The sequence below is a fragment of the Eucalyptus grandis genome, chromosome 3 (assembly GCF_016545825.1).
Source record: "Eucalyptus grandis isolate ANBG69807.140 chromosome 3, ASM1654582v1, whole genome shotgun sequence".
Lineage (NCBI taxonomy): Eukaryota > Viridiplantae > Streptophyta > Magnoliopsida > Myrtales > Myrtaceae > Eucalyptus > Eucalyptus grandis.
In genome coordinates this window covers 9,213,374-9,229,991 of record NC_052614.1, presented here as the reverse complement: position 1 = coordinate 9,229,991, position 16,618 = coordinate 9,213,374, and the positions used below count along the sequence as shown (strand labels likewise).

Below are 16,618 nucleotides of genomic sequence, written 5' to 3'. Positions count from 1 at the left end.
TAGGTCAAGTAGCGTCGAAATTTGATCCAACTAACCCATTGATGCCCCCTTGGCTTGGAGCTTGTACAAATCGAGTGCATGATTAATTACTCCAAAAATTCAGATTGTACAGATATGAAGTTGATTATGTAATTGCCAATTGTTGACTTAGCTGTTAAGGAGTAATGTATATATAGAAATTAAACGCATAACGCGAATTCTTGATTCGTCAAGCTATTGACAGAGAATTTTCTTGCGATAAAAGTTTGACATTTTATCATTTATTCAACAAAAAATGATGATAAGTTCAAAAAAAAAAAAAAACAAAAAATGATGACGAATTCACATTCCGCCAACCATCGCATCAGACAATTGATGCTTGGTCTTTATCCAACTTGCACATCAGTGCTGTCAAATCTTAAGAGCAGCAACATTCAACATCGAAGAAACTTTTCACCCCTTGGAACGTACAATTCAAATCGATCACGCTAGCTAGTTCAACTAAGATTGAGCGCCAAGCTGAGTACGCTGCGGTTGAAACTTGGGGCACATATCAAGAAACGCTGCGTAAAAGGCAAGTTAATCATTCGCCAAAATTGAAGTTGTGTCCATTATTGCCTCCTCATGCGTATGGTTAAGCTAAGAATGGTCAAGTTGTGAACAGTGTCCTTTCGCACTAGACAGGTTCTTGGCAAGTTCCTAATCGATTTACCTACCTACCCACATAGAAATTTGACATGCAGCTTGTGGAATTTGAGATCTTGGGACTGGATTTCAACAGAGAAAATAACATAAATAGTCCATAAACTTTGACCTTGTGTGCATTATAATATCTAAATTTTTAATTTATTTAATATGATTTATAAATAATTCGTAAATGATCATTCTAGTTTTTGGATTATATGAAAATGCCAAATGATATCCTTCTACTAATTCAAGTCAATGAAATTTGCTGATGTGACTAATTCGTTAAATTTGGACAATGGACAAAAGAAAATAGATTATTCCACATAACATATGAACTTATTAATGTTAGCCTTTTTTTTTTTTGGTTCCTTGTCTAAAGTAAATGGACTCACTTGTCACTTTTTAAAAATCCAACTGGGCAAATAGTAATTCTCATCATCAAAATAACGTTTTATCTGTCATTTGAGCAAATGAAAAAATTATATGAATACGTATCAATAATTTAGGGACCGTATTAAATAAATTAAAACCCTAGGGCAACAATTATTTGATTTGTGATGGATTAGCAACAATTGGCAACTGCTTTAATGATTTTTCTTAGTCGTTTGAAATTATTATTGGTTCCCGTGAGGATCCAAGCTGGACCATGCCTCGATAGAGACGTAGTTGGCTTGCTTAGAATAGTCAATTCCATATTTCCATTGGGGTCTCTTCTTTTTGTCTTGTCCCTTCATTTTTAACACGGCAGGCACAGTTATGGAGGCTATATATACTATAACCCCACGAGGGCCATGACCCCATTCCATTTCTGCCTCCTCCACTCTAATACTTTGCCGACACTAATTATTTCCGACTCCTAATAAATAAAATATTTATTGTTTTGGTAATGGAGGACTATTATTAGAATTAATTACAGAAACAAATGTTCTAGTATAAATTTTTAAATATCAATTGTCTTTTTTCAACTACATATTCCAAATAACTTGAAGATAAGACGAATACAGGATAATTACGGATACAGTTTTGTATGATGGTATGAGTATATATAATGCCATTATTGTCGACCGTCTCTTGTACCAACCCTCATTTAGGTAGTATCACGTTCAGCTTTTGCAACGATATATTATATTCATCTTTTCATTCTTGATAAGATTTGTAATCCATGAAGAGATTAAAGAATAGGATAATACACATTCTTTGAATTTTGAACTAATGTGTAATGTCAAACTTGAATTTTTCATTTGTTTAACGTGGTATTTAAACTTTTGTTTCATATTTAATCTAGTCTCTGAACTATATAAAAATGTTCATTGGCATCCCTGAACTCGAATTAATGGAATGCCAATATATAATCTTTTCATTTAATTAAGCGATTAAAATTAACATGTACTAAAGTTCATATGCTGAAATTAATGGAAGGACATAAAATATGTTTGAAGTATAGGGACGATATTTTATTTTGAGCTAAAGTTCAAGGACAATGCTGTATAGTGAACTGAAATTTAGAGACTATTTACGTAATTTTTCTTTTAAATAATCGGAGGCAAGAAATGATTACGTTGGCCAAGCTCATGTGGATCACATGGGCCCCGTACGGGCGCCACCAAATCTGATTGGCTCGCATATACCGATGTTTCCGAAGGAATCGGTTTCTCACGTGCTACGTCACGTGCGCTCACAAAGTGAAGGGGAAGGGGGCCAACCGCGAGTGCTTCACGTGTCTTGGCAAAAGTGTGTCGGGGAGCTCCATGATGAAACACTATCACTTCGTTCGGGCGGCTCTTTCTAATAATTTTCAACTTGTGCATGGAGATCCAAATACCTACCCATGTGCAAAACAATGCCTAAAAAATGTATACATCGTTAACGAACGTCAAAGCGAACGAATCAGTTGATACCCAGAACTACCTAAGTCCTTGACTGTTGACTCGAACTGGATAAGATCGAGCAAGACATGGAGAAAGTAAACTTTACTAAGTCATTTTGGTTGGTAAATATAGATAATCGATGAAGGCAATGGCGAGATGTTGACATGCAATACGAGCGGAAATTATTGAGGGCTGAGCAATGAGTGTCGTTAAATGAGACTTAGCTCAGCCGATGAGAAAATTGAAGCTGAAGTGAAGGTCTATGGAAGAAGAACAAGGTACGTGTTCAAGTCACCGAGCACCCATCACTGAATACTGGTTTGTGTGGCCATAAATCTTGAAAGCCATGAATGAAAATGATCGAGAAACATGGGTTGTTATGACCATCGGGAGAAGGGATTGCAAATTGCGGAAGATATGATCGACCCGGGATGAGTGATGAAGCCGCATAATTTTGTAGCAGGTCATTGAATGACCGCTTGTAAACATATGTTGCTAAATTCCATGAGTCACTTAGGGTGTTATTTACTTCTATTGTAACTATTGTTAACCATTATTAGTAGCTATAAGTATTAGGATTGCAATTTGAGCAAGTGACCTTCAATCAATCAATGAAAACTGGTTATTTAGTCTTATCTTCTTCTTTTTCATTCAAGTATTCATTTACATGACCGGCCACGATTACCTCCAGTTTTTGTACCTTTAATTTTTTCGTCTGAGAATTGACAAAAGATCATTTATTCTTTGTTAATTTCATATGGATCCATCCACATTTCAAAAGTATTTTGTCGACACTTTTTTGACTAAACAAAATCATATCCAATATTTAATGTGTCTTGTGCTAACTAAAGTACATAAGGCCTTACTAAACTTACCTTTTGGACTCAAGAAAATATTTCCAATGGTCAACACAAAAGATATGATACTCGAAGATGAAACCCTGGTTTAGCATGTTTCCGGTCATTACCTACTCGGAATCTATATACGCCAAGCGCTTCGACAGCTCCGGGAGACTCGTAAACAAAAGTGAAAAGGGACAAAAAGATCACATGGGAGTCGGCATCGACCAGCTGCTCGTTGGAAGGTTTCCCATGTCTCCGGAGGTGGAAATCGTACGTGCGTCATGGTCGATGTCCGCGCAGAGGACCCAGCTCTCATTCAATTATGATTCACCTCTGGATTTTTTCGCTGCGTTGTGAGGTACAAGCGCACGGTCTCGTCAATACGCTTTGCAGATCTTTGGATTTGCTTGTGGCCTCTACCTCCCTGCCATGGCTGTATTCGCTGAATGCACGGCGGCTACCGTTTCTTCATAGTATAAATATGCGTACGTCCCACTTGCCAACTTGATAAAAGATGAGTCGTGTGTCAATAAGAAAAGAAATTAGAGTTTTGCTAGCACAATAATTCTTGGAATACTATAAGAATATGAGTCACAAATTTTCGAAGAAATTAATCTTATAATAATTTATATTATTTATGATTTGATTTTTTATGATCTAAAATAGATTGTTACATAATCATTTTTCAAAAAATTATTAGGTCAATAAAGCGTAGCATGCGTGGGAAACCGAAGTTGGAGCGTCGTGAAGGGCGAGTCCCACGTGGGCCATCAACAAACGCAAGGGTCCATGTATATTTGATTGCGGGTACAGGGTTCATTAAATATGAGGCATTGGTATTTTTATCGTACAGACGCCCCATGTCCAAGCATAAAAATAAGGAGAATCGCATGTTGGTGCACGGAAGAGGTTGGTCCTGAAATTAGCGACCATCATCATCTTATCAATGAGTTGAAAAAAATCTAATAGAAAGGGATATTTCAATGCACGAACATGAAGACCCCACTACTCGTGGGTCATGAAATGCCTTGCAAGCCCCGTGAGCTAGCAAGTCTAGGCCTTTGAATTGTTTAGGTGCTTCTAATTTGAAACAATTTGCACTACGGATGAATACGGTTCCACAGTAAAACCTAAAAGTGGATCAATGGGAATCTATTTGGTTCCAGGTTTCAAAATGTACAGGATAAGTTTTAGTGTCCAAAAACTGTAGAATTTAATTCAATAGGTAGGTTCCAGGTTCTACCTATCTAAAACTCAAACAAGTTTTTATGTTTTTCTTAGTGTATATCTTCGTGCAATCTTATGGTATTCTATGGCATCCAATGATGAATGTATAATATGAAATTACTAGTCTCAGTTTCCATTTTATGATTGAGACTTTTACTTTATTAATATTTTATGTTCTTTGTGTGTCTAAATATAAGTTATGGTCAGTAAATTGTATTAATAAGTAATGGTTATTAAAGATAATAATTTACTACAATCGTTTAATTAATAATATAGGCAAAAGTTGAATAGACCCTAAAACCGACATTGGAACCTTTGATAGGATATGTTCTAGGTCCCTAGAAATGAGGAACACATTCTAATAGGTAGGTTCCAAGTTTTAGATGAAACTTATAGAGAATCTAGAACTGCTCACTCCTAGTTTGCATATATTAGATGGATTTGGAACAAGTGACCTTTCCTTAGTTGAAAATCCACCAACATATCAACCAACTGCGCCAATCCGGAAGGATAATAATGTGATTATAATATATAGGGGTTGTTGGCCCAATTTCTCGACGGCTTAAATATACATAAACTTCTTGAAAACGATTAATCTAATGCAATATATCGAAGCCCGGATCACGCGTTCGAATCCCGAAATTCCCTCTCTTTTTTCATCCTGATTATCTACTTGGGGAAGGGAAAATGGAGTCGAACTCTTATCCCTGCGTAACAAGCAGTTCAAAGAGTCAGCCGCCATAAAATAGATTTATACATCATGAACCATCAGAATCGAGTTCTATGATGAATGAAATCAAGAGAATACGCGGCTCCTCACCACTAGAATAACACCACAACACAAGAATCCACAAGCAAGATACAAAATTCCCAAGTCTCATACGGCCAAACATGTGGAACCATTCTCCCAAAGACAGACAAACTTTCATTAACCAGTCTCTGTCGATGCGGAAATTGAGCTGATCTTGTACTTATGTGTTCTATATTTGACCAAATATTAAATTAAAAACAGATTTATGCGCATGCATGTATGTAAGTAGGGGAGATTACTAAAAAAGTCCTATATATTTATGATACTTGTGTCAATTCAATTCGAGACTTTCAATTGTACCAATTTAGTTCTAAACATTTTCATGTTTTGCCAATTGAATGTATCATGTCAATTTAAGCTGAAAATTGCTAACATAAATATCTACCATTTTACATGACGTACAAAGTTGACGTTAACATTTTCATTGATTTTTTAAAATTTGTATTGCCTTTTTTGGTTTTTTTCCCGTATTATTTTGTTTACTTTATTTTGGTCGAGAGTTGGCAAGGATCGCTTGTCAACCCTCAAGGGCCATACGCGAGCTTGGCCCTCGCCAGATTTGAGTGAGGGGCTACGGGCCCTTGCTTTGGCCGATGAGGGCATTGCGGCCCTCCTTAGCCACAGTGAGACCCTACAAGCCCTCACCTAGTTGCTGGTAAGGGTGGCTAGTGATACTTATCGGTCCTTAGTTAAAACAAATAAAAAGAAGAAGAAATAATGAATTTTTTTTTGAAAAATATCTGCATCAATTATGCCATGCAGCGTCCATATTAACAATTTCCAATTAAAAAAAATGGCTAGATGGACACAATCAATAAAATGCGAAAAAATTTAGGACTGAATTGGTACAATCGAATAGTTTAAGACTGAATTGACACGATCATATTAAATTTAAGACATTTTTGGTAATTATTCTTATGTACATATGTGTACAGGCGAACATATCTTTAATAGAAAAATGGAAAACCTAGCAAGGGTTTCAAATAGTAGAGACGGCGATTGTGACAAGCAAGCTCCTTCAAACCCTTCAAATATAACCTCCAGAATGTAGAATCAGGAGCTTCGCCTAGCCTCCTAGGCGCTATCTCGATGACCGAACCGCTGAAATCGAGAAGCTTTAGGAACAAATCTTAAGTCTCTTTCAAGACAGAGGCAGCTTTCCCCGAACCTGTTCCTATCGATTCACCATTTGCTCCCTCTTCAAGTCAGTAGCTGCACTTTGGAATAATCTCGTCATAATCATCAGCCGGTCGAGATTCTCTGTGCTCGATAATCATTAAAAAAAAAGTTCACATCTTTACTGTAATCAGTGATAAAAAAATATACTCAATGGCCATTGAGAATCCGACATGTGGTGCCGGAACATGACCAGAATAAAGTCGTGCCCTCATGCTTGATGATACGATCTTTTTCATTATAAAAATGAATCCGAGGGAGAAGGCTCCAAGATCCAGCTGATTACATAACGCACTCTGCATGGAATCTCGTGACCATTACACAATATTATCATATCGATGACAGGCTTATTCACCCCACATGTACGGCGGTAGCCAAATATAAACATTAAGCTTAAACAGAGATTAATGAATTAAATTAAGGCAATCGTTCTTTGTGGTCCAGGTATCCACCGGCGCTGCCATCTGACATAAATAAATAAAAGAAATATAGTGATAATAATTCGCTATTTATTTCCTGTTAAATTATTACAACTACGCACAATTATGAGTTTAGTGCGATAAAGTATTGTGCTGGCTAGCATTTTCAGGGCAAGTTGAAGCCTAAGCACGTTTAAGACAATTAATTGGTTTAGGTATGTCTTTTTTAAAGTGTTCTTGATTTTGTTTTAGGTGGAAAGTGAAGACACGGTTATGGGGCCGCCTAATAAACGTCCAAAAATCAAACTGGTCCCCAACTTCCCTTGAGGGTGGCGTTGTTATTATTTAGTTTGAAGATTCTTGTGCATAATTTTATTATGGACTGATAAAAACAAGATTATATTGGTGAATAATTAATCAGAAGAACAATTCCATTTGAATTCGCTTGTATTGTGCATGCTGTAACTTAATTAGTTTAATCTAACGAAACTCATTTACATATCTCATAGGTCAACTTTGTAAAACCAAGTTTAGGCTAAGTTTTTATGGGAGGTAACGCTGATATTGAAGTAGGATGATATCATCGATGATGTGACTGACTGAAAATCATTGTTATGTGAGTATTCCGTGCCGTTTCCTTGCAATCTTTAATGAGCTTATTTAGTTTTTCAAGTGTCTATATCAAAGGATCTTGTGGTAAACATTTTTGCAGATATGAAAAGTTAAATGTATTTGAGGGAGCAATGCTGGAGAAATAATCCATGACTTTCCGTGTCATGCACGTCAACTTTAGGTACTAGAAAATCCGCGACAATATCTTTGATACAGTATCGGTACCTTAAGAGGTATATTATATTTGTACTAAAGTTGCACCAATTGAAAATCTTACTTTAATGCAAAATTGCCCCGCTAGAAGGGGGGAGGGTCACGACTTTGACGTACACCAACCCAATATAAATTCAACAACATAAGAGTCGGGTCATGTATATTTGGATTCAACTATTGATGAAATGATGGGAATTGCACGCGTTTCTCTCTCACACCATCCAAATGACTCGTAGAGAAAAATCCAAAACAAAAGCTGTCGTGCGTATTCATTTGCATTTAATTCTTCGAGAGATTACAGAATTTTGAGCGACTAAATGCTGATCAATCGATCATTGCACGATGTGGACCTAGGGTTCACGGGTTGTGTGTCCCCAAATGAAACTCCATCCCACGCGACGGTCGATATTTTCTAAATAATTTGGGATGGGTCTATAAAAGCTTATGGTCATTAGGAATTATTTATGCATGGTTTTTTTTTTTTTTTTAATGATCCATTTCATTGAATAACAAAAGGTAAGGGAGAAGAACTCCCTTTTACAGGCTCGAGTCAAGGAGGACAAACCTAATGTCGTACTGCGAATCTGCCCAATGAATGGGAAAAAAATATCATCCCTTTGTACAAGAATAGTAAGATGCTTCAAATTAGAAACAGCTTCATCGATCCTCAATCTTCTGCATGTCTCCCCTCAACTCACGTGAAGTCTGTCCTCTGCGCAGCTGCAGCTGAAAGAAGCCAAGATTGCCCGACGAGAAAACATGGCAACTGTCATAAATGCGTGTCAACTTCAGGAGACATATTCTAGTGCATCACTATCACCCAATGGTAGCCTGCAAAGCCCGGCTTAGCTCTCCATGCCGTTAGCCGATGAACCTGTTGGAGTTCGATGGACCCGAACTTTCTTAGAATGGTAGCATAGCCAGAAGCTCAATGACCCCTGGACATGGTGCTTTCAATATCACACCATTTTCACATTCTACTAAACGTTCTGTAATCTATCAAGAATCGCTAGCCACGCTTTAAAGCCAAATAAGTTTGAACCGGAAGGCTGTAACACCGGGATCTCTGACTAGCTGCCGTGCCTCCTTATGAGAAGAAGTTGCACTTGTAGATTCATTATATATACAACCTTGTCAGCTGAAGCATTAAGGTACAAGGAGTCACGAACTGCCACTTGGACATCCATGGAGTATTCCGACCCAGCGGGCAGCTATTCCTACTCGCAGAGCGACGGTCGGCATAGTTGTAGGAAAGATGTCGGAAAGAAGTGGAATCAAGCTGCCTTAGATTCTTGGACTCTAGTTTCAACCAAGCAAAAGCATTGAACGCCATATGTTCTGCTGTCTACAAAACTCGTTTATCCTTTTAGGGTGTTATCAAATCCCCTAACTTTTCAAGAAGTGATATTCGTGACTGCAAGATGGAGCTGCTTGACTTACCGGATAGCTCATTCAAATTATTCAACATACTGCTACTCGAACTGTTGTTGCAGCAGCTCGAGGATTCCGGCGAGAAACAACACGGTTTAAGCGGTTCACGAAGGAATCCGTACATTTCCGTCTTTCTTTCTTAATAATCTATGTATGGTATTACGCCTTGCAAGTTTTTGGACTGTACAAAAGATAAAAACAAAGCCTCTTAACATAGGACAAATGAGTTCAACTATGTAATTCTTTTATGACAAATCACTATTCACTATAACCACTCATCTCGTCTTGACTGACCCTGACCGCATCAAGATGCCCATCCTATAGATACACACTCCACCGGCCATGGACTTAACAAAAGCTCCGCCATGCGCGGATTTCCCTTGTCCGATCATAGGGCTGAAGCGTCATTTCCCTACGTTCTTAAAAGTGATTTGTTGGGCCACAAGAAGATGTGAATGCGACCACCATAATGCTGCCCGCAAAACTACAATTGCCCGAGGCGTTGCTCACCAAAATAATAATGTCGCACAGCTTGAGAGCACGATTGGTGCACTCGATGTCCAAGGCCAAGTTGGGCCAACGCCAAATGAGCACAAAGCATATGTTTTGGCAAATTGCTCCTTCCCTCCCTTTCTAATGATTTCAAAACTTTTCTCCATACGTCGTCACCATCATGCCAGGGTTGATGGTACGTCCTTTTAATTTTCAGATGTGTGGAGGGATGTTGAACCATCATACAAAGCAAATATCTGCCGTACCATTTGGTTTTATGAGCAATTTTCTTTTTAGCATTTTTTATAATTTATGCAGATCGTTATCTCATGACTCACTTGATAAAGTTTTGATATTTACCGTTCGAATCTCGATAGTAATTATATCGAATCACATGTTCATTGATGACATATCGTCTTGCCATTCTTGCCTTTAATCATGCTTTTCATCTGTTGAATATCTGGCTACCCCGGTTTTAGAATGGTCGATCTCTTAAAATGCTGCTTTGAGTTACTCTGTCGCCTAGATTTGCTAATTAAAACTTTAATGAAGAGGTGCCCTTGTGGATCAAACATTTGATCGACCTTTCTTCCTTGAGGTCCCTTTTTTGGCCCCCTATGTTGGGGACATTTCTTCCTAAATCATAATATTTATATGCATGAGAGAGAGAGAGAGAGAGAGAGAGAGAGAGAGTCGTGAGGAGATGGAATTTGTCATTAAGGGGAATAACTTGTATGAATTGAATTTACTCTCAAAGACTTTTGAAGTTTTTAACAACATATTCTGATGTGATTTCAAGGGTTCTCAAGTGGGAAAGATCTAGAGGGGTTTGGAGGGGATGGACCGTAGATTTTCCACGCCCATATCGCAAATTTTCTCATGAGTAGTTATGAAAATACCAATTTTGTCAAAAGTGAAAAGGATTGTGGTGATTATGGAGGTGACAATGGGCTAAATTATGGGCATTTTTAGGGGGTTATAGATTGTTAAAAATAGTTTCTTGTAAAGCAATAGAAGACTCTGGCCATTCGATGAGCAGAATGAGTGCAGTGATTATGGCCAATTTTTTTTTTTTTTTTTTAATAAATATAGGACTAGGGCTTTGGATTGGTTAGCTTTCCAACTACTAAGTTTGCTGCTTCAATTGTCCAATGCCAGCATAAGATGAGATAGAAAAGACACATTCTGGCTTCCTTATCTCACTCGACATTTTGGAAATTCAAGGCGTTTCATCTTTTGCTTGAAGCACCAATATAGCCCAATTTTCAGACATGCAATTTCAAGGCTTTGATGTCACCCTAGAAATTTCAAATTTGGTTACTCGTTAGGTGTGTAGTAAAGAAGGGGACAGTCTTGGATAAGATCTTGCTACTCCATTCATAAAAGCCATCATGCTTATATTCAAATATAGACATACATCAAAATTTATTGCGAGCGAGAAAATCAAAACGGGATTATGAATTTGCTTCAAGTCAACTGTTATCAATAACAAATCCTCATCAACATAATTTAGTATGTCGCCTCACGTGGGATTTAGATGATCACAGGGCAATGAGTGCTTTAGATGTGGCCTCCAAATCACAAGATTGTTAGTATTACTAATATAATTGATGGTTAAGGGGGAAAAACATAGAAGAAGTAGAGATCTCAATCTTAGAGTTAGAACCCTTTATTATTTGTGATTCAATAGCGTCAACGTTTAGATATTTTCATACTGGTTATATTATTATATTGGCAAAACGTGAATTTGCATCACAGTACGAAATTTCTAGAAGAAAGGTGTGAAAAGGGGGTTGTTGCGTATTATCATGTGATAACCAGATAGTCAAATGTCGAAGGCTACACAAGTGCCACGTACATCCAATCCTAGGGTCTTACTTTGACTCTTAAAGAAGTAATTGATGGAGGAAATCGTTCTGAAAATTATCGGACTTTAGGCTTTATGATTTACTTTCTTTGATTAGACTTAGGGATATTATAATTCCTTGAACCAAAGATAAATGCATTGAACCATGTACCCAAGATCCCAATCGGCTGTGAGATTAAATTTGGGGAGTGAGAAAACTTCAATGAGAAAATTCGTCAAAACAAAAGTATAGATATAGTCAATTCATCACTTCCAAAAACTTAAATCATTAGGATGATATATATGTCATTGTCTTTATACACTCTCAATCTAGAACTAGACATTGAAAACTATTCAGTATGCGTGGATCCAACACGTGGAATGTCTGATCGTTTTGAACCGTGACATATAAGAAAAGTGAAGTACGAAAAAAGAGCACGAGAACATATGACCCAATTCATAATTCGCCGACATGGCGATTGATTTACCTCAACATAATTGAATAAAGATGCCCGTCAAAGCGGTTCATGAATAGATTCCGTCCTCCCCTTTTGGATTTGCAGAACAACCTGCGACTAAACTAATCCAATCAACCTCGTATATCTTCAACCATTTCAAGAAAAAATTAGGGTTCCCCCACGAGACAATTGCCTCTTCCCTACCAACAAACAGATGATGGAGACATGGACGGTCTAAACATGAGATTGGGCCACGAAACAGCGAATGCCATAGATTGTCAGAGTCATTATTTTTATGGCCTCCATGGGTGCAATGTACCTCTCATCCCCTCTTGACTCTTTTGTATTCCTAGAGAGAGAGAGAGAGAAAGGGGGAGAGAGAGGCGGCTGAAGTCCAACCAACTTTCAAGACGGAGAACGAGAAAGTTAGCTCGAGAGGAGGGACGTGAAACTGAGAGAGAGAGAGAGAGAGAGAGAGAGAGAGAGAGAGACCTACGCGCTGCGGGACAATGATCAAGTTGGTCTACAGCACTGAAGACGATAGTAAATAATGTAACCCTCCACGTACGAGATGCCTGTCAGTCCGACAAATTTCTCTTTATTTTTTATTTTCCGATTTCTCCTCATCGAACGTGCATGCCCATTTCTGGGTGTTGCAAAGCTGGTGATCCCCGCCCGGTCTTTCCTCCATTTTCTGTTTTGTTTTTTCATTTTTTTGCATTTTCTAACCACCGCAAGTTGGTCTGAATTCCTTGACTTACCGAGTCTCCGTATATACACGCGTCTAACATCCACAGGTGCTCAACCGCTCAGCCCAACACTTAAAATATCTTCCGTCGCATTTGGTCTTCGGTTTGCAGTACAACATATAAATGTTTTCCCATCGAAATCGCCGAGGAACTGTACTTTTCTTTTTTGCGGTCACATGGAATCACGTTCCCGATTAGATTAACCAACATCTTCTTTTCTCACGAGTAATGCATTTGTTTATTTGGACAGGGTACCCTTGTTTTTCATCGTTTTGGTCGTGCATGTTTGTTTAAGATACCATACGGATGAATATAAGATCCGAGATGAAATTTCATATATCTTTATGCCGACGTTTAATGCGCGTGGGAAGTCGAGACATCGGGAGATTCTCGACTCTTCTCGCATCTTGATATATAAATTTTAGATTTTCCAAGACATCGCTAGACTCCAAGCTACCGCGGGTTCTTGATTTCCGCCGATGGCTTCTGATGAAACTGTATTAATCTGCCGACCAGCGAAAAGATTCTGGCATATCCACCGAATGTATAGGAAAACGTTTGAAATTAGCTAAATAAAATATAGAAACAAGCGCTGGTCCCGGGAGAGCGGCACATGCAACCAAAAGGTTTCGAAATACATACGGGAAAAAGAATCGTCGGGGGAGAGAGAGGGAATAATAGTCTCTTTGGCAATTCAGTCACGTTGATTTTACGATTTTTCAAAAAGGGACCGCCTACGTTGCTTCTTTCCTCACGGAAAATGAAGTGTGGCAAACGGACAAAAACGATGGGAGCGGTGTGCGTATATGCATGTGGTAGCATGACAAAAAGATGGTCGCTATATAAGCGCTGAGTATTCCGCATCAGTGGAGAAGAAGGTATTGCAGAACACCCGGAAAGTAAACAGAGAAAAACCACAGCCACATAGAGAGAGAAAGAGAGAGAGGTTGCAGAGATGGGAAGAAGCCCTTGTTGCTCCAAGGAGGGCTTGAACAGAGGAGCGTGGACGGCTCAAGAAGACAGGATCCTCACCAACTACATCAAGGCTCACGGCGAGGGCAGGTGGAGGAACCTCCCCAAGAAAGCAGGTCCCTAGCGTTTGCCAGTGTGTTTTTCCTTTTGTTTTCTGCCTTTGAATGAGCTTGTGGAGATAGCGGGAGAGATCGAGACTCGTCCGGGCGGTTCGATTCTCGAGAGATAATCGTCGTCGTTCGCTAGGGAAACGAGGTTTCGTCTGACTAAGGATGGAAATTCCTTTTTGCAGGGTTGCAGAGATGTGGCAAGAGTTGCAGGCTGCGATGGTTGAACTACCTGAGGCCTGACATCAAAAGAGGCAACATATCTCCCGATGAGGAAGAGCTCATCATCAGGCTTCACAAGCTTTTGGGGAACAGGTGAAACTTCTTCTGTTCTGTACCTTTTCATCTCATCTCCCTATGCCCAAGTGCTGGTTTGGCAAGTCATTTTTAACTGTGCATAAATGAACTTACTGGAACTTCTGCTCAGATGGTCTCTGATAGCCGGGAGACTTCCAGGGCGAACAGACAATGAAATAAAGAACTACTGGAACACCAACTTAGGCAGGAAGGTCCAGAGCAATACCCCAACCAACTCGCAATCTCGCAGTGGTCATGTCGATCAATTATCCCCAAATCATCAACGTGACGATGATCGACCCCGCAAAGTAAAGAGCCCGAGACATTCCGAGACATCGAAAATGTCTACCGACGATAATAGTGCGTCTGAGTCGCCATCAAGTAAGCCCGATGCTCGTTCGGTCAAGACCAATGCGTTCAAGTGCTCCAAGGTCCTCATCGACCCACCGCCAGAACAAGAACTTCACCGAAATGAAGATCCTATCAACACGGACTTTGCAGCATCGGCGGCAGTGGACCCGGCTCCCACCGGAGTCTTGCCGCCATTCACGGGGAATATTCCGGCGGATCTGTCGATGGATGACTTTGAGATTGGGGATATCTGCTTGTCAGAGTTCCTGAATTCGGACACATCGAGCATCGCTAACCAAGGTCAATTCAACAGCAATAACAGCATCACGATCAGTGACGATCTGTTCGCTGATGATAGCCAAGTGCAAGGTCTGGGTTGGGCAGCACTGAGCAGTGACAGTGTTCCTGATAATCATCAAGCAAATGCTGGTCCCAACTTCCATCAGGCTTTTGCCTCCTTTCTTGACTATAATGGAGGAGACCAGTGGCTTTGAGCACGACATGAGAACTGTACGACATCGTCAAGGAGCCATTTTTCATACAAGAATTTGCATATAGGGACATACTAGGCCGTCCCCGCTGTTCATGATTCCTTTCTTTTTGTCCTTTTTTTTTTTTTATGGGTGTCTGCCAATCACTCTGTTTATTCACTCCAGGATCAGCTGTTGGGGTCTCAAACTAAAACATCATTGCACAACACGATGTTGGCCCAACTTGTCAGATAAATAATCCCATGACTAGCTGTACTTAGCTCCAAGAGAGAGAAAGAGAGGCCTCTGTAAAGGAAATCTTTTTCAAGTTCTTACTTCGACTTACTTGGAACTATGCAATTCACTTGCTCTTTTCACTCGGTCCTGTCAAGAGCGCACGATTGATCATCGCCCCTGAGATTTCGGAGATTGTTGCTGCAAGCCAAAGCGAATTTGTCGTGAGAGTTTCGTCGTCCAAAACAAAATTGTTTTCTTCTTGGCAGCATTGATTAAATTAGTTTTTAATATTTTGATGATTCATGACGTGGTTTTTTAACTAACTTCGCACAACCTTTTTGCCGGATATGCATATGCAAAGTCTTCACGTACAAGGAAGCGCACCCATGTAAAGCTTCTTTGGCTCTATACATAAAAGTCAGTCTCAATATGCAGAAAACTTTTCAATCTACACGGGGCACCTCAACGTTAGACCCCAGCATGGTTTTTTTCTCTGCAACATCCAGTGAAAGAATAATGAACAGGGTGGCTTAAGCTCGCAACACGATGCATCATCGCCTGGAGTTCAAGCTCTCCTTTTCTGCCCCTCCCGTGATAGTTTCTTGTTCAAGTTCTTGTGAAGTAACAAGAAAAATGGATCCTCAATAGTGATGGCAACAGCAATTCTCCAAAAGAGAAATTAACTTTAATGGATTTCCTTTATAAGAGAGACAACAACAAAAAAAAATCGGTTTCGCAAGAAAGAGCATCGACGTATGGGCATCATACATTTTATGGTTTTGGTATTGTGGCCCCGGCCTCATTAATGACTCGGTCTAACTAAAATCTTACAGTGTAAAATCATGGCAGGGGGAAATATCAGTCAATTTTTAGTAAGATCAACTAGAGGAAATTCTATATTTATGAGAAGCAGCGAACTTCTCCTGTTCATGATAAATAGGCAGGCAAAATAATTAATGTGATGAAAGCTCAAGATCTTAGGGTTTAATGCCCCCCCTCTCCATGGACGTTTGCTTAATTAGCAAAATCATTTACTCCCGCTAATGTTACGTCCCCTTGTCGTTCCCTGCATCGCCCGCGGCTCTACGCCGAGAGGACAGCATGAAAATATATTGATTACAGTACATTGACGTGAAAAAAAGGCAATACATGGCCATGCAATCGACTTGGTTCGTGGAGGCATTTGTGATGATAGTAACAAGGAGAAGAGTCATCCCCGACGTAGACGATAGCAATATATCATTTTTGTCACCTTTTAACTCGCCGATAGTTCACTTTCAACTAGTTCCTGTCGGTTGCTGCCCGACCTGACCTGCAAGGCATGTGATGCACAAGGTGCAAAACTGTGATTTGTAATTCGATGATTAATTATAA

At 39.4% G+C, this 16,618-nt stretch overlaps 1 protein-coding gene across 1 annotated transcript; it reads left to right on the top strand.

The window, feature by feature from the left end:
* The first annotated feature begins 10,430 nt into the window (after positions 1-10,430).
* On the top strand, positions 10,431-15,384 carry LOC104436430 (transcription factor MYB1). The gene is made up of 4 exons (XM_010049195.3): positions 10,431-10,449; positions 13,748-13,898; positions 14,075-14,204; positions 14,317-15,384. Exons 2-4 carry the CDS (start codon positions 13,766-13,768, stop codon positions 15,029-15,031), a joined length of 978 nt encoding a protein of 325 aa, XP_010047497.1. The 5' UTR covers positions 10,431-10,449; positions 13,748-13,765; the 3' UTR covers positions 15,032-15,384.
* Positions 15,385-16,618: the final 1,234 nt, after the last annotated feature.